At 38.2% G+C, this 25,625-nt stretch overlaps 1 protein-coding gene and 1 pseudogene across 2 annotated transcripts in view; one reads left to right on the top strand and one right to left on the bottom strand.

Annotated features, from left to right (window-relative positions):
• Nucleotides 1-1,998: 1,998 nt before the first annotated feature.
• LOC121032730 (small ubiquitin-related modifier 1-like) lies at nucleotides 1,999-2,309 on the top strand (annotated as a pseudogene).
• Nucleotides 2,310-3,490: 1,181 nt separating this feature from the next.
• Nucleotides 3,491-25,625, bottom strand: part of CLUL1 (clusterin like 1) — a 31,187-nt gene continuing 9,052 nt past the window's right edge. For both annotated transcript variants that reach the window (XM_040479266.1, XM_040479267.1), the window contains exons 4-9: nucleotides 25,139-25,306; nucleotides 22,477-22,909; nucleotides 16,933-17,070; nucleotides 8,977-9,191; nucleotides 5,128-5,312; nucleotides 3,491-3,780 (exon numbers count right to left, since the gene is read on the bottom strand). In XM_040479266.1, coding sequence (XP_040335200.1) covers nucleotides 5,133-5,312; nucleotides 8,977-9,191; nucleotides 16,933-17,070; nucleotides 22,477-22,909; nucleotides 25,139-25,306 — 1,134 coding nt within the window. In that variant the 3' untranslated portion in view covers nucleotides 3,491-3,780; nucleotides 5,128-5,132. The remainder of the gene's footprint in view (nucleotides 3,781-5,127; nucleotides 5,313-8,976; nucleotides 9,192-16,932; nucleotides 17,071-22,476; nucleotides 22,910-25,138; nucleotides 25,307-25,625) is intronic.

Below are 25,625 nucleotides of genomic sequence, written 5' to 3'. Positions count from 1 at the left end.
AAAGAAAGAAAGAAAGAAAGAAAGAAAGAAAGAAAGAAAGAAAGAAACTTTAAAAAACCTAAAAATGCTTACATTTTATTGATCAATAAAAGATGCTTAAACATAAAAATATATTACATTAGGATAAAATTCTTTGAAAAAAGAATGAAAAGCAGAGTTTAAGGAGAAAATGGAAAGAAAATTTCTCATTGTTAAAGAATAACTTGTTTGTGTATTTGTTTAAGTGGATGATTCTGGGTATCAAATTTCCATGATATTTAGATTCCATTGGATATATTTTAAAGAGAGATGAAACCATTTTATGTTTGAAATGCTAATATTTACAATACATGGGAAAATAAAATTTTGCTATTCTTTCAACTTATGTTGAAAAATCACATACAAGAGCAAGTATAACTTTTTCATGTTCCTTTTAGGAAGTTTGAGAGCAAAAACATTTGAATATTACCGGTCTGAAGAAACCTTCTTTTCTTTACACAGCAAACTCAAAAATGTTGGTATAATTAGGTAAAGAAGCAGGAAACGAACATTTTTGAGAGCCAACTGTGAGTCAGGCACTTGATAATAATATTACTTTATAATCAATGCTACCATTTATTAATGCTTATCATTATGGATTAATTCCTGTAGTTCTCACAACTATGCTATAAAACAAGAACTATTCCTTCTATTACTTTAAGGTAAAGATACTGAGGTTTAGAGACATTAAGCATCTTGCCTGAAGACACACACCTAGGACATACAGCAGTGGGGATTGGAATCTGGGTCAGCCTTGTCACAGAAGGTTTTCAAGACCTCTGCTTTCCACTTACCAACCCCTCTTCCTACTCCTCAGTCTACAAGTTTCCTATAGTTCATTGGCCCTTTAGAAAGGCGCTTAGAAAGTTTCCCTTTTTAACTTAATTTTTGGCACCTTGTCTGACAAATATATCAAATATGTGGTTGAAAAGGCTCTATTTATTTGAGACTTCAGTACATTAAGGAACCCAAGATTCTATCAATAGTGTCCTATCTTTTTTAACAGCCCTCACTTTTGATAGGAGAAACTTTATAGTCATCTGGAGTGAATTATTTTCAACTGGCTGCCTCTGACTCGTCTAACTTTCTCTGACAAGACTTCCCATCAAGTAGAATATAAAGACTGTGTGGGAAATGCTTTAAAGGTTTTGAGTCCTCTCTTTCATTATATTCCTCTTTATAACTTGAAAGACTGACTACAAATATATTTCCAATGTAATCTTTAGTGACATATACTAGCAAATGACTCTCTGATTATTATATTGCGCCAAGGTTCAAATTATGAGGTTAAGTAAGTGACATCTTGGATTTTCCATAAAATATGTATAGCCTTGTTCAAAGAGAACCCTGTTATGGTAATTTTACAAAGAAACAATGAAGTACACTCATGCCTATAGCAACCTTATTCACAGCGGCCAAAAAGTGGAGGCAACCCAGGTGTCCATGGATGAATGAGTGAATAAACAAAAACGTGACACCCACACAAAGGAATAGTCTTCAGCCTTAAAAAGAAATTCCGACACCCGCTACAAAATGGATAAAACTTAAGGACATCATGCTAAGCAAAAAAAGCCAGTCACAAAAGGACAAAGACTGCATGATTCCACTTATGTGAGGTGCCTAGAGGAGGCAAATTCATAGACACAGAAAGTAGAATGGTGCTTGCAAGGCACTGGTAGAAGAGAGAAACGGGGAGTTAGTGTTTAATGGGTATAGAGTTTAATTTGGGGAAGATGAAAAAAGTTCTGGTGATGGATGGGGGTGATGACTGCACAGTAATGTGAATTTACTTAATGCTACTGAACCGGACACTTAAAAATGGTTAAAATAATACAGTTTGTTTTATATATATATATATATATATATATATATATATATATATATATTCACAATAAAAAAAGTCTAGATTTCTATAAACCCCAGAGCATGGTTCTGTCTACCAAGGCCAGGGTTGTGTGGAGATCCTGGATGAAGCCATAGCCACCATGTCTGACCAGGAAGCAAAACCTTCAACTAAGGACTTGGGGGGATAAAAAGGGAGGAGAATACGTTAAACTCAAAGTCATTGGACAGGATAGCAGTGAGATTCACTTCAAAGTGAAAATGACAATGCATCTCAAGAAACTCAAAGAATCATACTGTTAACGACAGGGGGTTCGATGAATTTGCTCAGGTTCCTCTTTGAAGGTGAGAGAATTGCGGATAATCACAATCCGAAAGAACTGGAGATGGAGGAAGAAAATGTGATTGAAGTTTATCAGGAACAAACGGGGTCATTCCAGGATTTAGATATTCTTTTTATTTTTTTCTTTGCCCTCAATCCTTTTTTATTTTTAAAAATAATTCATTAGTAATGTGATGTTCAAAACGGAATTGAAAACTGACACCCCATCTCTTTAAAACATTAATTTTGAATTCTAGTGCCCATTATTCATTATCCCTTGTTTTCATTGTGCTGATTTTTGGTGATCAAACCTCAGCCCCTTTCATATTGCCCTCTCCTTTTTAAAAATTACATGTGTGCACAGAGATGCCACCTTTTCCAGGACTGTGCATTTTCAGGCTTGTGATAAATAAGATTGACCAATGCGAGTGTTCGTAATGACTTTCCAGAATTCTGAAGTTCTACTGTGTGATTGCTTCACCCCTGGACTATGACCTTCAGTGGGAGATGGAAGTTTTTCAGAGAACTGAGCTGTGGAAAAATGACCTTTCCTTAAGTGGAAGTTCCTTTTAAAATGTGAGGGTCTGGGGGCACCTGGGTGGCTCAGTCGGTTGAGTGTCTGACTTTTGATTTCGGCTCAGGTCATGATCTCATGGTCATGGGATCGAGCCCTATTTTACAAAATGGATGAAACTTAAGGACATCATGCTAAGTAAAATAAGCCAGTCACACAAGGACAAAGGCTGTATGATTCCACTTATGTGAGGTGCCTAGAGGAGGCAAATTCATAGACACAGAAAGTAGAATGATGCTTGCAAGGCACATTTAGCACAGAGCCTGCTTGGGATTCTCTCTCCTCTCTCTGCCCCTCCTTGGCTCACGTGCAAATGGACACACACACACTCTCTCTCTCTCAAAATAAATACATAAACAAAAAAAAAATTCAGGATCTTGACCAAAAGAAGAGAAATATCAGTCTGGAGTTGAGATGACAGAGATGGTGGGAGTAATGACTAACTCCAAAGGTGGCTTCACTGAAGAGAAAGCATTTTAAGATAAACATCTTGTTAGAAGATCCCAGAAAAGTTATAATTTTCATTAGCAGTTAATAAATTTATTCATGCAGAAGTGTATTCAACAGAAAAAATCTATACATAAGTTACAGGTTTTTACTAAACAAAGAAATGAATTATAGATTTTTTTCAAAAAGCCAATTATTATATTATAAATTCAAGAGCAAATTGAAAGAAGTATCCTCCGTTAATTAGAAAGTGGTGTATTTGTAGTAGAAATGATAGAACAGAGACATCTTGGCAATTTAATATTTATTTAATATACAAGGAACTACTAATGTACCATAGAATTTAGTAATATGTACATGTGATTTTTTAAAAAAGGTATTCTACTTTAAATCAATTTGAATAGCTATTAATCTGTCATTCAACATAAAATTAATAGTACTTCATAATATAAAACTGACATGTTTTCCTGGTATTACATTTATTACATTGTTTTATACATTTGGGATTTTCAGGTCTCAGAGGTACCTGAAGAGGTAATTCTACTTGCCAGGTGTACGATGAGTTAGGTCTTCTTACCTTTAAAAAAAAGCAGCAAGAATCAAAATATTAGTAAATAATTTTGGACAGTGTATTTTTTTCTTGGAATAAAGGTTCAGAATGTGGAATACAATAAATGCTCTTGGCTTTTGAAAAAATTAATGTCTAATAAAATAATGGAAAACCATTTTTTTTTAAAGAAAAGAAGAGAGAAGAGAGGGTGGGAAGGAATGAGGGGAGGGAAAGAACACAGGAAAGGGGATAGAAGGCCAGTGGGAAAGGAAGGTGAAAAAGGAAACATATCCAGCCAAGAAGTTTCTCCTTTTCTGGAAAGTAAAGTGTCCTCTCCTCAGTTCCCAAAGGCCCCCATCTTGGGACTGGCTACATGCCACCTTGTGTCACTGTTATATGTATGTTTTTTAAACTCCCACTCCATCCCCTGCTGGATAGAGAGCTCATTTGGGAAGGAATCTTGTCAAATTCATCATTTTCTCCTCCACAGTACCTGGGTTTATGCCTTCACTTAGTAGATGCTAAAAAGATATTGATTGTTTGACTATTATAACTTGAAAAAAAGTTCTCCAAAACTTAAAGGGACAGGCAGCAAATCCTGTAATATCAAGCTTAATTATACACTGACCTGCTAACAATGTCGCTTATGAATGATAATTTAGAATTAAAATTTAATTATTCTTTAAGATTGATCATATTACCCAAAGAGAATGTTACATGCAGTTTTAATTGTGCCACTAATTTAGAAGATATTAAGCTACAACCTACTTAACCATTCTCTTGTTTTTAACCATTAAGATTGTTTTTAAATTTTTACTATTTTAAATAATTTTGCAAATACAGATTTGGAGGATGGGCAGGGGACTTTTTATTGTTATTTTTTTAAGTATGTATGTATGTATGTATGTATGTATGTATTTAGAGAGAACAAGCAGGAGAGGGGCAGAGAGAAAGGGAGAGAGAGAATCCCAAGCAGTCTCTGTGCTGCTAGCCCAACTTGGGCTTGAACTCACAAAACCAGGAGATGGTGGAGCCGAAATCAAGAGTCAGCTGTTCAACCAACTGAGCCACCCAGGTGCCCCTCAAATAGCTTTTCCAAAAGCTATTTTCAAAAAGGCAACAACGGTTTGTGTTCCTGCTAATAACATATAAGAATTCCCATTTCATCACACTCCTATCACGATTTTGTATTTTTTAAAAAATTTACACGTTTGATAGGCATATGATGCTATCGTGTCTTAATTTTTATGTCTTTGATTACTGATGAGGTTGAACATATTTTCCAAGTATTTTAAAACTAGTTTTGTTGTTTTTCTCTTTTATGAATCATCTATTCCTATCAACAAGGCATGTTTAACCTGGCACTCTGCTTACCAATTTTAAAAGTGTTTCTTAAAATGCTGCACAGCTTTTGCCAGCACGTAGCTAATGAAGTTAGAACTGTCATCACTGTCTTCAGGAGGGATCTTGAGTGTGAAATTGGGAGAAGGCAGAATGCTCAAGTCTATCATTGTTTCATCTTGTTTGGGAAAATTCCCTTCATGAACATCTGGAACCACCTAAGAAGAAGGATTATATAGTAAAAGATTACTAAACCCCAATGCACATTCAGGATTAACTTAATACCACATTAGTCAGGATAGGCTAGGTTATGCTGAGGTAACAGAGTAGCCCCAACATCCCAGTGGCTTCATACAACAAACATTTACTTCTTGCTCATGTTACATGTCCATTTCAGGGGCTCTGTATAGCCTCCAACATTCAAGACCCTGGTTGACATTGGCAGGTCATCTCATGGCTGTAGCATAAGGAATGCATGGCTTTCTTTGTGCCCCTGGCAGACACGGAGAGTGTATAAGCCCTGCACTATCTCAGTCTAGAAATAACCCTTGTCAGTTTTCTTCATATTTCACTGGCCGGGACTTGCCACATGGCACCATTTAACAGCAGGAGGAGCTAGAAAATATGAGTGAGCAGACAGAATATTTGGTGAGCACTACCATCAGAGTCACAACTATTTATGTGATGCACCAAGTTTTATACTGTATTTTCCTAGGAAATTTACAATTTATGGTTGTTATGTGATTTTGGTGAGAACCAGTCATCTGAAAGTCATGGCGGTTACTCTCAATGAATTCTCAAGTGCACATACTTTGATTTTAATAATTTAAATGAAACTGTACTGACATGCAAGTTGATGTAACCTTAAGAGAACTATTTTTAAAACGTTTTCAAATAACCTCCTTATGAAAAAAAAAAAACTAAAGCAAAATCTTAAAAAGCCAAATAAAACTGATAATTTCTTAATTCTAGTATGTAAAGAAATAGCTAACATGATTTCTCCCAGCTCTTTTCCTTTTGGTGAATATAACCCACATAAAAACTGCATAAAGCATTTTTGTCTAGTTTAATAAATAATTATAAAGCTAATACCATGTAATTACAACCTAAAGGGCATAACTGTTTTTACTTGCCAGAAAGTTTACATACTTGTATATGCCTCTTCAGTACTTGCTGTGTTATGGCTTTGCACTTTCTGTTACATGATGAAATAAGAGTTGTTTTGATAAAAATAACTTTTACGGGTAGTTCAGCAAAGTGGTTAAGTCCAGAAATTCTGGAGAAATGCTGCTTGGGTTTAACTCCATGTTCTACCACTTGCTAGCAGTGTGACCTCAGACAAGTTGCTTAACTTCTCTGTACCTCATCTGAAAAATGTGAAAAACAATACCTTATAGGATCACTGAGAGTATTAAACAATCTGGTGTATGGAAAAAGTCCTTACAACATTGCCTGACACATAGTAAGTGCTCGTTAGTGACCATGACTATTAGAAGAATTATCACTGAAAACCATAATTTTATTTTATATGGAGATTTTTATATAGAACTGCTTTTGTTGTCAATATAAAGAATTTTAGGTAAACCTATTAGTGTTACCCAGAGACACTAGAATGGAAACAAACTGCAGCATAGAATGGAAAATACTGACGATTATGAAAGCAATTAACTCTTGGTTGTAACTTTCTAAAGACTGAAAGCACTACTCAACATTGTCTTCAGATTTTATTCTTCAAGATAAGACCTTTTCCTCATTAGCTGAAAGTGTGTGTTTGTAAGAATGATCAAGTATACTGAATTATTTTACTCCTCTAGAGTATAAACTAGCTGATGAAGGATATATATATATGCATACACTCATATTTACACACACACATACACATACATGTAATGGAAATGAAAGTTCCATGATATATGCATATGATTTGTTAAGTACACTGCACTCTTTCTCCTTAGTCTGCCCTATTCTGTTTTGTTTTGTTTGTTTAATGTACTGGATGTGACTCTCTAAACCTATGTCTCAAACTTTCAGTTTGAAAGAGACAGATATATTAGGACACAGAATGTCACATATGTCAGATTCTCTGGAAACAGAGCCTGAGACTCTGACAAAAGCAATTTATTAAGGGTGCCTTCAGGTGAAACTTTTTGGGGGATTAGGCAAGCAACATAGGCAAGAGGGAGAAGCTAATCTAGGATGTGGCTTCAGGTGACCTCTGGCCTCAGCCTGATGCAGCAGGGAGCTCTTAAATGGCCCCAAGGGCAACCCTTTGGAGAAGGGTTGGGGAGAGGGTGAACAGTTAGCAGCGGCACCAGCCAAAGTTGGTAAGAGGATCCGTGGCAATCTGAGTAATGCACTGACATTACACACTGCACAAAATATTGCTTCTTCAGTTGCTCTGCCCAGTGATTTTTGTATCCAGGTCTTTTTAGGAATCCACCGATACTAACCTCTTCGGGAGTCACTAGCCTTGTTTGTTAACCTAGTGTGTGTTGTGGGAGTGAGGGTAGGAGGAGTTGGTCAGAAGAGAAATTCAGTCACTGTTTTATGTTATGCAACAGGAGCTATTGACTGAATGTGGGAAACATGGCATAAAGTGCAACTTCAGATGGCACTACGTTTTGATGTAAACATAATTCTCAAGGTAAGTCAGCAGCTTTTTGTTTCAAAAACTATTGACAGCTAAATTTACAAAGCCCTTGCTTTGAGTAAGGAACCTATACTAACTGCTTTACAAACATCAGTTTTGAGTTAGCTGTTATTATTTCCATTTTTTCAAGTGGAAAAACAGACCTAGAAAGGGTATGGAACGTTCCCAAACTTACTTAGCTGCTGAGTATCAGGGTCAGCATTTGAACTCGTTGCTTTACCTGTAAGTCTTGTCTGTCAAAAACTGCACTGATCAGGTTTCTTCAAGGTTAGTTGCATAAGTTAATTATATTCCTATAGCTTTAAGCAGAATTGGCCATGTCTGGATTAGAAGATATTTTGCATTTTAAATTGGTTTTCTTTATAGAATTTCTTATTTCTTTTTGTTTGTTTGTTTTTTAACTTGTTTTTTTTTTTTTTTAATTTACATCCAAATTAGTTAGCATATAGTGCAACAATGATTTCAGGAGTAGATGCCTTAGTGCCCCTTACCCATTTAGCCCATCCCCCCTCACACAACCCCTCCAGTAACCCTCAGTTTGTTCTCCGTATTTATGAGTCTCTTCCGTTTTGTCCCCCTCCCTGTTTTTATATTTTTGTTTCCCTTCCCTTATGTTAATCTGTTTTGTCTCTTAAAGTCCTCATATGAATGAAGTTATATAATTTTTGTCTTTCTCTGACTAATTTCACTTAGCATAATACCCTCCAGTTCCATCCACGTAGTTGCAAATGGCAAGATTTCATTCTTTTTGATTGCTGAGTAATACTCCACTGTGTGTGTGTGTGTGTGTGTGTGTGTGTGTGTGTGTGTGTATACCACATCTTCTTTATTCATTCATCCATCGATGGACATTCTCTTTGCATACTTTGGCTATTGTTGATAGTGCTGTTATAAACATTAGGATGCATGTGTCCCTTCGAAACAGCACACCTGTATCCCGTGGATAAATGCCTAGTAGTGCAATTGCTGGGTCGTAGGGTAGTTCTATTTTTAGTTTTTTGAGGAACCTCCATACTGTTTTCCAGAGTGGCTGCACCAGCTTGCATTCCCAAGGAATTTCTTATTTCTAAGGACCATGTAGCAGGTCAGCCTGAATGCAATCATGATGGAAATATGAATATCCTCCTACAGCTTGTTTTCAAATGCAGATGTACTTAATAAGTGAATTAACAGAAAAAATACCAATGTATGCACATGTAATCTCCATATCTGTTCTTGGGTCTCTCCATTACCTTTATGGAGTTGAAGGTGCTCTCAGTTCCTGGGGTCTGGTTTGCCAGTTCAGTCACCCAGCCAAATTGCTCTCTCATCTTCTCCATCAGATATGTGGTGTCCTCCAGGTGATGCTGGGTCATCTGGAGAATCTGGGCATATTGCTCATGGGACACGTTGACCAATCTGAGGGCCTCATCTACTTTTGTGTGCAGTTCAGGTACATCGGGACAGTCTAGCAAAGAAGAACGTAACATGGTAAAGGAAAATGCCCATGAAATTTGGAGTTGGGTGATGTGGGTTTAAATCCCAGCCCTTAAGCTTTCTATTTCCAGGCTTTTGATCTTGAGTGAGTTTTCAATTAGGTAAAATGGTTATGAATGAAATAACACTGTAAAGTGCTTGATCACAAGACAGTCACATATTGGTGATTTAGCAAATGTTCCTTTTCCTTTTCCTCCTTTTTTGTCTCCGAAGGTCATTTGGATGACTCACTGATATTCTGATTGGGACACATGGGAGACTGGGCCTCCCTGCCACCTTGAAGTTGAGTGTGGCCATCTTCAAAGTGATGTGTCTCACTTCTGGAGGAAGCCTAAAGAACAGTTAAGGATTTATCATGTTCCCCTTCCCCTGATGGCAGAACTAGTTCTCTTCCATATAGTGGACGTATCAGGCCTTCCACTCAAACTGTAATTGACACAGCACAGAGTGAGAAATAAACCTTTGTGCTTACAAGCCACTGAGATTCTGCAGCTCTGTGCTATATTGCACAACAGCCCATCTGAACTGAAACAGGATTATAGGAATTAACATAGCTGTGCTGATGAGCAACTTGTTTGATATTGTGTAAAGATTATCTGCAGACTATGGACGAGTATGGACGAGTCTGTGTTCGGGCATTTGGGACCGTAAGAGGTTGTTGTTATGGAAAAAGACCACAGACTTTCTACACTGTGTCTTTTCCTGTTTACTAAAAAGCCATGCCTTCAGGAAAATAGGGGTAGGAGAGAATTCACCAACCAGAGCTGGGTGACTACCTCATCTGAGGTCTTATACATCAATTTGTAGGTTTCTTTTTGATACTTAAAATATAGCGTGAGATTCCCTGGCATCTCATACTTTTTCAGAAATCATTTTGAGATCTTTAGGAGAGGGAGACCCTTGTACTTATAAGGAAACCAACTTGTAACAGCATACTTTTGAAAAGTGATTCACGAAAACATTTTGAAAACAAAGGGAGTTACAGTTAAGATATAGTATACATTTCAAAGGAGATTCAGATATTCTTTTAAAATGTCTTCATGTGCAACTTCAGAGTTGTTAACTTTTAGAATAGTAATATAAATATATAGCTTTTAATTATGGGGGAAGAAGGTGGTGATTTTCCTCATGATTTAGGCAAGCAGAATTCTACAAAGGGACACTCATTTCCTCTTTAAGAGATCACCAGGAAAAAAGATTCTCATGGAACAAAGGTGAAACTTCATGCAAAATACAATCACACAGGAAAGGAAAAAGTAAAACTATATTCACAGATGACATGATCTTGTATGTAGAAAGTCCTAGGAATACATACACACAGAAAACTATAAAAACTAATAAACAGTTCAGCAAGGTTGCAGAATACAAGATCAATATATAAAAATCAGTTGTATTCTATATACTATGAACAAACCAAAACTGAAATTAAGAAAACAACTGCATTCACAATAGCATCAAAAAGAACAAATTGCTTATGAAAAAAAATTTTTTTTAATTTTTTAATTTTTTTTTTAATTTTTTTTTCAACGTTTATTTTTTTGGGGACAGAGAGAGACAGAGCATGAACGGGGGAGGGGCAGAGAGAGAGGGAGACACAGAATCGGAAACAGGCTCCAGGCTCTGAGCCATCAGCCCAGAGCCCGACGCGGGGCTCGAACTCACGGACCGCGAGGTCGTGACCTGGCCGAAGTCGGACGCTTAACCGACTGCGCCACCCAGGCGCCCCCTAATGTTTATTTTTGAGAGAGAGAGACAGAGCATGAGCAGGGGAGGGCAGAAAGGGAGACACAGAATCTGAAGTAGGCTCCAGGCTGAGCTGGCAGCTCAGAGCCTGATGTGGGGCTCAAACTCATGAACGGTGAGATCATGACCTGAGCCCAAGTTGGACACGTAACCCACTGAGCCACCCAGGCACCCACCCCCCCCCCCTTTTAAGAGACACACACACAGAGGATGAGCGGGGGAGGCCAGAGAAAGAGGGAATGCTCATGAAAAAAATTTTAAGTGGAGGACTTGTAACTGAAAACTAAAAAACATCTTTGAAAGAAATTAGAGAAGATTTAAATAAATGGAAAGACACGCTGATGGATTGGAAGACTTAATATTGTTAGAACGGCAATACTCCACAAATTGATCTATAAATTGCCAAATTTCCTTTCTGCAGAAATTGGCAAGCTGATCCCAAAATTTATATAGCAAGGCAAAGGGCCCAGGATAACCAAAAGAATCTTGAAAACGAAGAACAAAGTTGGACCATCACACTTCCTAATTTCAAAACTTCCTACACAGTACAACTGTCAAAACAGTGTGGTATTGGCTTCGGACAGACATATGGATCAATGGAATAGAATTGAGAGTCCAGAAATAAACACTACATTTGCTCTCAATGGATTTTCAACAAAGATGCCAAGATAATTCTATGGGGAAAAGAACAGTCTTTTCAAGAAGTAGAGCTGAGATAACTGGATATCCAACTGTGAAAGAAAGAAGTTAGACTCCTCCCTCACACCATATACAAAAACGAACTCAAAATGTATCAGAGGGGCGCCTGGGTGGCTCAGTTGGTTGAGCGTCCGACTTCAGCTCAGGTCATGATCTCACAGTTTGTGAGTTTGAGTCCCGCATGGGGCTCTGTGCTGACAGCTCAGAGCCTGGAGCCTGCTTCGGATTCTGTGTCTCCCTCTCTCTCTGCCCCTTCCCTGCTCATGCTCTGTCTCTCTCTGACTCTCAAAAATGAATAAATGTTAAAAAAAAAAAGTATCAGAGACCTAAACATATGAACTAAATATGTAAGTCTGTTAGGTGAAACATAAGTATAAATCTATGGGATCTTGGATTAGGCAATGGTTTCTTAAATATGGCATCAAAATACAAAAATGGAAAAAAAGAAATAGACAAATTAGACTTTATCAAAATGGAATATTATCATATTTCAAAGGGCACCATTCCAAAAGTAAAAAGGCAACACATGGGAGAAAATATTTGTGAATAATATATCTGATATGGGTTTAGTATCTAGCATATATTAAGAACTCTTACAACTCAACAATAAAAAAAAATAATAATATGGGGCAACTGGGTGGCTCTGTTGGTTAAGTGGCCAACTCTTGATTTCAGTTCAGCTCATGATCTCACAGTTTGCATCCAGCTCTGCACTGACAGCATGGAGCCTGCTTGGGATTCTGTCTCTCCCTTTCTCTCTGCCCTTCCCCCAATCATGTTCTCTCTCTCTCTCTCTCTCTCTCTCTCTCTCTCTCTCTCTCTCTCTCTTCCTCTCTTTTCCTCTTCTCTCTCTCTCAAATAAATAAACATTAAAAAAATAATAAAATTAAAATATGGGCAAAGGATTTGAATAGGCATTTCTCCAAAGGAGATACACAAATGTTCATATGGTAGATAGGTTTCCAACTGCAAGAGAGGAAGGACAAGCTTTAATTTACAAGCATGTTTCAAGTCTGCACTTTGGTCACATTTGCCAATGTCTCATTCACTAAGGACAGACCCATGGCCAAGCCCAGATTCATGGACTGGAAAAGCAGACTATCTCTTGATGGCAGAAACCACAAAATACTGTGGCCATTTTGTTTTTAATCTACAATACATACGTTCCCTTCTGCCTAGGAGAGGTCTCAATTTATGCCCATTGTTCTTAAGTAATTATTAATATTGCCTATGTCACATTCAAAGGAGATCTAATTTAATTGATAGTTATATGGTCATTTAACAAAGTGGGCAGGACACAGAAGTTCTTTGGTATAATTCCCATGTGCCTACCAACTATATTAAGAAATAAAATATTACCTAAATACGTGAAACTCCCATTGTGCCCCTTCCACATTAAAACCTCTCTGTTCTCTCAAAAGGAAACTACTATTTTGAATTGTTATATACAGTACCAGTAATTGATATGGAGGAAAATAGTCACTTACAGAAAATCTGTTTACAATCAAGGCCAGGGGCACCAGGGTGGCTCAGTTGGTTAAGCAGCCAACTCTTGATTTTGGCTGGGGTCAGGATCTCACGGTTTGTGAGTTCAAGCCCCGTGCAGGACTCTGCACTGATAGCACGGAACTCGTTTGGGATTCTCTCTCTCCCTTTCTCTCTGCCCCTAACCCGCTCATGCTCTCTCTCTTTCTCAAAAATAAATAAATATTAAAAAAGGATCATCTATTGTAAAAATAAAAAATTAAAATCAGGACAAAAATGTATGGTAAATAGTGGAAAAACAAAAAGATTTATGATCTCTTGGAAAATATTTATCAAATACAAGATTTATTTATTATAAGATTTATAAGATCTTATATCTATAATTATAGCTATGTACATAGTCTTAGAACAAGGAAAGAATCAAATATTGATTAAAGAGGCAAAATTATTGTTTGACAAAATGTAGAAGGGTTGTTTGTAATAGAAAAACATGGAAGCAACTTAAATACACTTAAGGAGAATGCGTAAATTGTGATATGCCTACAGAGACCAACACATCAGTGAATTAATGAATCAGAACATGTATTCATATGGCTAACTGTCCCAAACTATACTGTATAACCAAGCTGCAAAAGAATACATAAGCAATATATTTACACTGTTAACAAAAAGTATCCAAAATTTGGAAACAAGGCAGAAGAATGGCTGCATGTTGGGGCACCTGGATGGCTCAGTCGGTTGAGCGTCTGACTCTTGATTTCAGCTCAGGTCATAAAGCCTGCTTAAGATTCTCTCTCTCTCTCTCTCTCTCTCTCTCTCTCTCTCTCATATTCTCTCCCTCTCTCTCCCTCTGTCCCTCTCCCCGGCTCATGTTTGCGTCCTCTCTCAAATTAAAAAGAAAAAAAAAATGGCTGTATACCTTTTTAATGTCATGAAAAACATTGCCTAAAAGGCCTGCCTACCTACAGATTCTTTGATTCTCTAAAGAAATGATCTTTTGTTGGATTTACTACTTAGTGTTGCTCAGGGCCAGAGAACATCCTAGATTGAAAAGTTGCAAATGGTTTTTGTCCAGTAGAGATATAAATTATTTTGGTCTGATAGAAAACATAACTGCAAAACTTATAGTTTTATTGCCCTTTAGGGCATAGTTTTATGCCCTTTAGGGCATAGTTTAGGGCAAAATTATATCTAATTTTGCTATCTGACTTCAACATTCTATCTTTGACTGTAAATACTTCAGTCTGTCCTGTACTCCTTTGTAACAGCTTTAATACTTTGCTGATTCCCTCATTAATGGGACAAATTAATCTTGACATGTGCTCATTTTATATTTGTACGAGTCATAGTTTTAAAGTTAAAAATGATACTTTGACAATATAAATTAAAAACATGTAACACATTGCCAAATATGCTGTGTATTATATATATGTATATACATGTGATAACAGTATAAAGAAGGGAAAAGAAATAATAAACACTAAATTCAAAATAGCAGTTTCCTTTTGAGGAGATAAAGAGGATGTGATTTGGAAGATCACAGAGGGAGTTTCATCTATTTTGGTGATGTTTTATTTCTTAATCCAGGATGTAGGCACTTGGGTTTTTGTTCTTTTACTCTTTGTACATTTATAACAAAATGCATTTTATAATAAAAGTTTTAAGTTACATGGGAGCACATTAGAACATTCTTTCCTTGATGTTTTACCTATGCAGCAGTCGATTAACATGGCATGTATTCAGGGTACCTGTCTGGCTCAGTTGGTAGAACACGCAACTCTTAATCTCAGAGTCTTGAGTTCAAGCTCCACACTGGGTGTGGAGTCTACTTAAAATTAAAAACAAATTTTTTTAAACACATTGCATGTATTCTATATTACCTGATTTGTACCATATCTGATGCATTGTCTGATGTGTATTGATATCTGAGACATTTGTATTATATAATCTGATTTCTTCCATATTTTTTCCAGTTTTATTGAGCAGTAACTGACAGAAGTATAATGTGTAAAGTATGATGGTCTGATTTACATATGTTGTGAAATACTTATTGTAATAGGTTGAGTTAACATCCATCATATCATATAGATCCAACAAAAAGAAAACAAAATTTCTCCTTGTGATGAGAACTGTTAGGATCTCTCTTACCAACTTTCCTATACATCACACAGCAGTGTTAGCTGTAGTCATCATGTTGAAGGTTACATGCCTAGCACCTATTTATGTCATAACTGGAAGCTTGCATCTATTGGCCACCTTCTTCCAATCCCCCCTCCTATCTTCTGTATTATTTTATGATAGAGAGAGATTATTCATAAAAGTTCTTAACTGGTTGAAAGGAAGTTAGTGATACATAGATGGGATGTTTGCGTGAGACTATTTTTGTAGGCAGTCAGTGTATTTGTGTAAATTTTTCTGTTATAAAAAAACTTCTGTTTCTGTATGCAACCTTATAACTGTGACTTAAAAAGCAAAGACTTGAATAATGAAAATCATTAGTATGTCAGCCATTTTATTTAATCTGCAAAACACCCGTATAAAATAGATATATTATTGCCAGTCTCCAAATGATGAAACAGAGGTGCAGAGTCACTCAATTCACAATTCAGGAGAAATAACAGAAAGGTCCAGTTTCTATTCAACCTTGCTTTTTGGAATTTCCTTCCTTTAGCGAGGTGAAATGAAGAAACACAGGAATTGAAATCTCGTGGCTTTTGTAAGAAAATGTGTTGGGGCCCTAGCAGGTGGGAGGAGTGACTTTAGCTAAGGAAAGGGTGGGAGAAGGGGGGCTGCCAGGCAAGAGACGGATTTCTCACCTGGGGAAGGAATCGAAGGCCACTCTTTGCTAGGTCTGGGAGGGGAAAGACTGTATGAGGAGCCACTTTACATATTTAAATTCTAATTAGTGATTTACCCACCAGCTGGAAAGAGTTAATGCCACTTAAAAATAAAACTCAGGGGCGCCTGGGTGGCGCAGTCGGTTAAGCGTCCGACTTCAGCCAGGTCACGATCTCGCGGTCCGGGAGTTCGAGCCCCGCGTCAGGCTCTGGGCTGATGGCTCAGAGCCTGGAGCCTGTTTCCGATTCTGTGTCTCCCTCTCTCTCTGCCCCTCCCCCGTTCATGCTCTGTCTCTCTCTGTCCCAAAAATAAATAAAAAAACGTTGAAAAAAAATTAAAAAAAAATAAATAAATAAAACTCAGTTGGGGCACCTGGGTGGCTCAGTCTGTTAAGCACCTGACCCTTGATCTCAGCTCAGGTCATGATCTCTCTCCATGAGATGGAACCCATATGGGGCTCTTCCTGCTGACAGCATGGAGCATGCCTGGGATTCTCTCTCTCTGCTCCTCCCCTGCTTGAGCTCTCTCTAAATAAATAAATAAATAAACTTAAGAAAAAAATGTAAAAACAAAAACTCACGTGACTAACAATTTGCTTACACAATGGGAAGATTGCTTCCGTGGTGGGATTTTTTTTCCTTGTGGTAAAAAGGAAAGAGTGCCTTAATTTGCTCCTACTTCTCTTTTGCACACATTAGTGTTTCTCTGTCTTTAACCCCAAAAAGTTTCACAGGAACAGGAGGGAATTTTAAATAAGGAAAAAAGCAAGTTGGCCTACTTTTGAATAATAAAAGCTTATAAAACTATGCTGAGCACCCCTAGATGGAAATAAACATGCATAAAAAGTGCTTGAAGGAAAATAAATGAATCCATGATGCTTGCAAAAGTGTGATTTTGACCTCTGACCAGAATACTATTGAAACCTTGAGAAAATAATGATTATTTACCTTCCCACAGGTAATCCTGACATTTTTGGCATCTTGCATGAAACTGGAAACATTCTGACAAATTCTGGCCAAGTTCTGCACACGGTCCCCTGTTCTGCACAGGCAACATCTCTGAACTCAGACTTCCATGGTTAGCGTCTGCAGGTAACATAGTGTAAACACATTAATGTCATTAGAGTCTGCATTTTAAAGGCATGGACTAGATGTCATTTCTTTGTCTTACCAGTTCTTTCAAAATCTTTCCATATTCAATCATAGGAAGGTCCATTGTTGTAACCATTTGCTAGGACAATTTGACATCTATTAAAAATTGCACATATTCTTTAATCCAACAATCACATTACTATTATTATTATTCATTATTATTTGTACACTCCTCCTTCAGAAAGGTTAATGCATATGGCTTTATTTTCTGGAGGGAATTATGAGGAATCTTTGGGAAGACATACTTGATGGGATGTGAGAGGGCAGCTTTCATTTGTTTTGTTCTTTTATATATTTGAATTATTTTTTAATTTTTAAAAAAATTTTGATTTATTTTTTAGAGAAATAGAGAGTGTAAGCAGGGGAAGGGCAGAGAGAGAAAGGGAGAGACAGAATCCTAAGCAGGCTTTGCGCTGTCAGCACAGAGCCTGATGTGGGGCTCCATTTCATGAACCTGTGAGATCATGACCTGAGCCAAAATCAAGAGTCAGACACTTAACCTACTGAGACACCCAGGCACCCCTACATTTGAATTATTTTAAATTTAGTGTGTCTTACTTTTATTATTTTTATTTCTGATGTCGATGGATTGACTAAATAGGGAGTTGTAAGCTGCTTTTCTCTTTGGATTTCTTTCTATTTAAAAATTTTTCTAGGGGCTCCTAGGTGACTTGGTCAGTTAAGTGTCCAACTTTGACTCAGGTCATGATCTCATGGTTTGTGAATTCGAGCCCTGCGTCAGACTCTGTCAACAGCTCAGAGCCTGGAGCCTACTTCGGATTCTGTGTCTCCTTGCTCTCTGCCCCTCCCCAACTCACACTCTGTCTGTCCATCTGTCTGTATGTCTTTCTCTGTCTCAGAAATAAATAAATATTACACATTTTTTAAAATTTTCTAATAATTATTTTAATCTTTTAAAGCCAAAATTGGGAAATACATTGGAGTTTCAAAGGCACTGGGAATATCTATTTCTAAAACTGGGTGGTAGGCATTTACTTTACTACTATTCCTTTTGCATTTCATATATATGATGTTATAAACAATGGATCAAGAATTTAGGAAAACATCTAAAGCAGGTCAACTTTTGAGAAACCCTTTTTTTTCTGGAAGAACTAATAATCCATATGAAAATGATGACGTGAAAAAGAAGTAAATCCAACAGAAAATTGACAGTTCTCAACTGAGTGTTTCACATTAGGAAACATTTATTACTAATTTACAACCCAATGATTTTCTCCTATATTGAATCATCAACATTTTAAAACAAAACATTTCATTTTGAGATAAATTGTGAAATCTGTTGCTTAAAAACCTCTGAGGCATTGGTTACATCATGTGGTGTATAAGGCAACCATCTCCTTTTGTTGAATAGGAAGTCATTTCTTCTCAGCTGCCTTCCTGAACGGTCCCCTGTAGTCACTGAGTTCTACTGTAGAGCTTGTCTCTGCTTCATGTACTGTTTGCTTTTTTACCTTCTCTGTTAGACCCTGAGCCCGTTGAGGGAAGGGATTTGGTCTTATCATTTGAATCATGTCATTCTTCCATACCTTTTTCTGTCATTTCAGTTACAATGGTCTTGTAGTTGTCCACTGATCTGTTTTCCTTTCTCTGGACTGAGCTCCTAAAAGTCAGGGAGCTGTGTCATAATCATGGTCTTATTCCCAGCATCTAGTTGAACACCTGGTGTGTAGATCGGGGATGGCAAATTCCAGGCCCGTGTGATACCAGTTCCTCATTCTGTGCCATGGCATGACAGTAACCCATCACTGAGCTCTAGACCCTTCTAGGCAGCTACTTCCAGTGCTGTCACTCATAGCAACCATCTCCTCTCCCCACTTGCCTGTCTCCCCACCCCAGTCAGAGGGAAAATTAAAGGCAGCAACACTCTCCAATGTGGGATTAGAGCTCATATCTCCCAGCAACCAGCATTGCATCAGGCTACTGCACCACACAGTTTCATTCAACGCCATCTATCCTTGCCAGGGATTCATGAGGCAAGTGAGGACAACTGCAAGAGCTATTTTATTCTCTTTCAGTAGGAACTTAGGTCTAGAAAGATTGAGGTAGGAAAGAAATTCTCCCATATGGAGACAAAAATGAAATCACACTCAAAGAAAAAAATACTAATAACCAAAATATTTCAGAATTTTTATTGCTGCCTCTTTCCTTTTAATGGTGTTCATTATTCAATTTTAGCTACTTTTCTAATTTTAGCACTTAGGACAATCATGACAAATAAAACCCATCCATGAAGGTTGCCAGATACACAGTGCTCACTCAGGCAATGTTGGCCATCGTAATTGACAAGAGGCTTGTATTCATTTCCTGTTGCTGTTGTAACAGAATACCACAAATGTAGTGGCTTGAAATAATACAAATGTTCTGGTTCTGTGGGTCAGAAGTTTGAAATGGGTCTCACTGGCCTAAAATCAAGGTGTTGGCAGGGGATTTTTTTTTTCTGGAGGCTCTAGGGGAGAATCTATTTCCTTGCCTTTCCAATTTCTAGAGGCCAACTATAGTCCTTACTTCATGGCCCTCTTCCTCTACCTGCAAAGGCAGCAAAGTAGGGGCCTTCTCATATTACCATCTCTATGGGTTTTGTTCTGCCTCCCTCTTCCGCTTTTTAAAAAATGTTTATTAGTTTTTTTGAGAGAGAAAAAAAACTTGCATGTGAGCAGGGAGGGGCAGACAGAGGGGGAGAGAGACCATCCCAAACAGGCTCTATGCTCAGCGTGGAGCCTGACGTGGGGCTGGCTCTCATGAACCATGAGTTCATGACCTGAGCTGAAATTAAGAGACGCTTAGCTGACTGAGCCACCCAGGTGCCCCTCTTACCCACTTTGAAGAACCCTCGTAGCCACATGGATAATTCAGGATAATCTCCCCGTTTTAAGATCAGCTGACCAGCACCTCAATTCCATCTACAACCTTACTTTCCCCTTGCCACGTAACACAACATATTCACAGCTCCTGCAGATTAGGGTGTAGATATCTTTGGGCAGCTATTATTCTGTCTACACAGGGACAAAGCTCAAAATGTCTTCTCATTAGGCAGACTGTGCAGGCACATTAGGTTTATTCCTCACCTACCACCTGTCCAGAAAAGTGATGGAAATTGCTTGCAAGTACCCTATGGCCCCTCTCTGACTATTTTTGATAGATAGTCTGCATGTGCTTATCCGAGAAGAGAATGTCTCTTCTGCTGAGCTAGCTCTGTGCTGTCAGGTAGGGTAGGGATAGCAGAGAAAGAAGAGTTGAAAGGTGTATCACAGGCCCTTTTGTTTTTGTTTTTCATACTTGCATTTACGTTACGTTTGCATTACAGGAGGCTCTGGATATGCCGGTTATCACCAAGGTGGGGGTTGTGCAGAGGGCCAGCTGAGCAGGGTGTGTGTGAATGGAGTGGAAGCTGGGGCAGAACTGGTGGAAACCTACATTCTTACTTGGTGGGGTGGGAGGGGGTTGTAGTGATTGGAAAGTTATTTAGATTTCAGTGCAGATGAATCACTATATACTCCTCTGCACATGTATAAGGATGTGCATCCACATATAAGGGTGCACACAATGTGAAAGATGGGGGAGGGGCACTATTTTGTTCTAATGAACACAAACAATGATATCTATTTAAAAGTTCAGGCAAAAATTACTTAATATCACTCTAGCATTGATATATTTAGTCTACTGCCTTGATGCTTTTCCTGAATATTAGTGAATTTGGAACCTCAGAATAGAATACCAGAGAAAACACCTGACTTACAAGAAAAGTCCTCCAGACCCTGAAATAGAACCCAGCAATGATTCCAGTAATGATGGCTGTTCTCTACTCATGGAACAATGGGACGGGAAGGATGTCATGTATTGTTTTTTGGCTTTGGTTTCTGGTACTGTGAGGTAGCTCTATACTCTTCTGTATAGAGACCAGTGATGCCATGTCATGGCAATTTTGAGAATTTGATTCAGATGTTGCCAGCTACAGCTGATATAACTGGAAAATAGCTAGAAGGAGCCCATTTCTTTCTACATACAAAAAGCTCTGCGTGATTAACACATACAACTTGAAGAGTCTAGAGAGAAGTATAAACCCATGAAACTGGCACCACAATCTATGCCATAAACCTATCCATCACTTCCAAAAATGTCCTCCTGCCCTCTTATTTATTTATTATTATTGTCATTATTATTATTAACGATGCTTAACATAAGATCTACTCTCTTAGCCAATTTTCAAGTATACAGTGCAGTGTGTTTAACAATAGGCACTATTCTGCACAGTTGGACTTGTATGTTTAGGACTCACTCATCTTATGTAACGGAAGTTTTTTGCTCTCTGACCAACATCTCCCCATGTCCCCCTCCACTCAGCTCCCAGGAACATCATTCTACTCTTTGCTTCCATGACTTTGACTGTTTTAGATTCCTCATCTAAGCAGTATCATGTACTATTTGTCCTTCTGTGTGTGGCTTGTTTCACTTAGCATAATGTCCTCCAGGTTCATCCATGTTGTCACAAATGGCAGAAGGAGCCTCTAGAAGGAGCTCGCTTTATTTTTCATGCCAGAGGGGTGCATTCTTTCATGTGGCTCTGTGGTCCATAAGACATAAATCTAAGGGAATGTAAACCCTACCTTGGCCCACCCAGCAGCTCTCATTTCTAAGATGCTGTGTCCCAGCCACTCCACAGAAACCCAAGGAAGGTACCTCCTTCTGTCTGAAGACACACTGCAGCATTTTGTTTCCAACATGGTCTATCTTGGGGCATGTTTGGTATTGGTAGAAGGCAATTCTTATCCTTTACAGAAATTCTGATTATGTAGCTTTGGGTTTCTCTATAAGCATCTTCTATGGCTTTGTGCATAAATGTTATGATTTAAAGGATTACGGCAGTGATGCAGAGGAGGCTATGGAGGGCACTATGGAGGGCACTGGTTATATGTGACACTAGGCTTCTTCCCAAACTGTGAGTTGAGGAGTCTAGACTGATTTTAAAGAAGCCCCGTGATGTTCAGGCAGAATAGAGCAGAGCATATATACACAAGTTTTGATGAAGGGGGCAACCATTTTGTTCAACTTTCTCACCCTGCTAGCATTTTCCTTATCAGCTTTGAAAACATGCTTTAGAAAGACAGAACAGCCCCACAGGGCTATTGACAATGACGGAAGAGGGATGGTGTTTGGCAGACTTCAAAGCTTTCTCTAAGAGGCTCTGAAACGTCAATTATCCATAAATTGTCACTCTAAGAAACATTGTACAATGACTTAGAAATGTCTACCATTTCCAAAGATAAACAAAGCTTGACCTTAGTATTGACGTCTAAGTAAAAATCATCTTTTAATACTTGCCTTTGTCTTGCTTTGGTAAATCTGCTATTGCATTCAGTGTCTCGGTGACTGCCGTGCTGATACTGTGATAAACAGAGAGACTGAAATTACAAAACAGCTGGAAGAAGCTGGGAATGTCCCAACTTTGCACAGGATCCATTTTTTTCTCTGGTTCTTTGGATAAAACCGGAAGAAAGCTAGGCTGCGTGGAGTTTGTATCTGACATGAAATATGATTGAAAAGCCTGGTCAAATTCTTGCTGCATCTGTTTGAAGACGTTAAGACTCCTGTTAAAGAGAAATCTCACATCCACGGTCAGCTGGCTGAATACATTCTCTATTTGGGCCACTTGTGCGTCCTCCTCAATGAATTTTTCACTGACAGGGAGATCTTTTTGATTATCTTCATGGAAAGGAAACAAGTATTGATACATCTTCCTGAAAAACTGTTCGACCTGTGGGGTGAGGTGGAGGATAGAAATGGAATAAGAGATTAATTTTCTTTCTAGACTGTTTCTTTTTTAAAAATCAACTTTATTATTTTTTTTTTAAATGGAAGGACAATTGACATGGACCATTTCTTAGTGTAAATTTTAAAGTCAACTTGCAGTGGTCATTCCAAATCAAAAATAATTCTGGGCAAGGTAGGAAAAGGTGACTCATTTTTTAAGATAATTTATTAACACTCTTATAACTTTGACTTTGTTTGTGGAAATAGGATCTGAAATTCTTCCTTGTTTATGTTTGCCTACCAAAGGCCAAGTTTTTAATATTGTTGGCAAGCCACAGCCTGATGTAGCGGCAGAGGCTGGCATGTCAGGGTTTAAAGGGTACTGTGTAGGTTGCCCCAAAACTGTGAAAAAAGCTCTTGCCTTTCATCTCTGTCTTAGGGTTTTTTGTTTTTTGGGTTTTTTTTGTTTTGGGGGGCTTTTTTTTTTTTTGGTTTGTTTCCTTTAGCGTAATGTTGTTAGTGACTTTATGGTCTTCTCTTTCTTGTCTCATAAATTAGTCCATGGAAAGGAAAAGATAAACACATTCATACTGAATTATAGATGCGTGATAGAGTTAAATAGGCTACTTAGGGATGGTTACATATTAGTAGTGATCAAAGCCCTCTTTGGCTAGAGTCAAAGAAATGAATCTCTAATTGTAGAATTTTACACTCAGTGGGAGAATATTTTCCAGGAGTCACACCATGCCCTACATCCATATGACTTCCAGGTTTGTGCTAGAACACAATTGTCCTTATATGGTAGCACTGTGGCCATGTTGAAAGCTATGGAGCATACCAACTATCAGACATCACAGATGTAGCATCCCAATGCTGTTCAAAGAAATCCCCAGAAATTCTTATATTATTCTTGCCTTTCTCAAAAAGTAATCTGGGTGGGGGCCGGGGTGGGAGTTGGGACCCCTGGGTGGCTCAATCAGTTAAGTGTCCAATTCTTGATTTTGGCTCAGATCATGATCTCATAGCTTGTGAGATCAAGTCCCGTGTCAGGTTCCATGCTGACCACATGGAACCTCCTTGGGATTCTGTCTCTCTCTCTCTCTTTCTTTCTCTTTCTCTCTCAAAATGAATAAACTTGAAAAAAAAAAAGTAATCTGGGTGGATTGTCTGTCCCTCTCTCTGCCAGCTTGTATTTGCCTGAATCCATCCACAAAAACAAACTTCAAAGCCCCAAGAAATTTTCATAAAGTCACACAACTGGCACGGACAGGAATGGTTCCCAAATCTCTGACTTCCAGCCAGTGCTAATTCCACTGTTTTCCGGTATATTGGAGAGTGACAATGGCTATAAAAATAGAGCAGATGCAATTAACAGTGGAGGCAAATTAACTTGGCAAATGAATTGTCCTAGGGGTTGCTCCCTCTATAACTGGGTATGGCATTGCCAAGCCAGGAGCCTACTGTAAGTAGTGCATGCTGTAATATAGAGAGGGAAATTTCATTGCATTTCATATTCAGCTCATGTCTCAAATGGGAAGAGAAATTCAGGCCAATAGAATAGGAGACTTTTATGGGGCAGAGCTTATCCTATTCAGGTCACCACTCTCTGTGATTCCCTCTGCCCAGACAGATAGCCAAAGGGGACAAAACAAACAAACATGCCAGTCCTATAGGGAATGCATAGATATGGTTAAAGAGGGCATGAATGTGTGCATATGTGTGTGTTGCTGTAAGAGGGCAAGCCTATTGAAGGAGAGATTCAGGAGGCAGAGGATGTCTTCAAATGTTTGGCCTCCAGGGAAAAAATTAAAGCAGGTTGAAATCAGAGACTATAATACTATTATTTAGAATGAAATTCAGCAAACATTTATTAGATACCTAATGCTTAAATGAAGACAGCTAACATGTGGTCCCTGCCCTCAAAGAGCTTACAATCTAGTGGGAACGTATTCACAAAGGACAAATACAAGACAGAAAGATTCAGGATATTTCCAAGAGGGATATACACCATGTCTTTAAAGGGAGAGATGAACACTGAATGACTGTTTTATCTTGTAATTTGAATATACACAGGTGATTTGTACATAGCATGAATGTTAGATTCCAGGTCACAAAAGGCCAATATCAGGTCAGGCATTTCTATTCTAAATAGTAAAATAAATTAATTTTTAAAAATTAAGCTGGAGTATGTACCTCAAGTATTCTGAAACCTTGAGCTCTATTTTTCCCTTACCGTATTTTTCATAGAGGACCAGCTAGATTGGCAGGTTGTGTAAAATCTCATGCAGTTACTCTCCAGGCAAGACTTGCATTCGTCCCAGGAATCTGTCAAAGACACCTGGCATAGACTTTGTTCTTCTTCCAGATGTTCCTGAACTTCATTCATGAGTTTCAGGGCTTCCTAATTAAAAAGTAGAAACAAATATCCTATGAATGGATAAAGAAGATGTAGTATATATATATATATATACAATGGAGTATTACTTGGCAATCAAAAAGAATGGAATATTGCCATTTGCAACTACGTGGATGGAACTAGAGGGTATTATGTTAAGTGGAATTAGTCAGAGAAAGACAAATATCATATGACTTCACTCATATGAGGACTTCAAGAGACAAAACAGATGAACATAAGGGAAGGGAAGCAAAAATAATATAAAAACAGGGAGGGGTGGGGCGCCTGGGTGGCGCAGTCGGTTGGGCGTCCGACTTCAGCCAGG

The sequence above is a fragment of the Herpailurus yagouaroundi genome, unplaced genomic scaffold, assembly GCF_014898765.1.
Source record: "Herpailurus yagouaroundi ecotype Mexico unplaced genomic scaffold, PumYag 142, whole genome shotgun sequence".
Lineage (NCBI taxonomy): Eukaryota > Metazoa > Chordata > Mammalia > Carnivora > Felidae > Herpailurus > Herpailurus yagouaroundi.
Note: the sequence above shows the minus strand (reverse complement) of the source record. Positions and strands in the feature narration are given on the sequence as shown.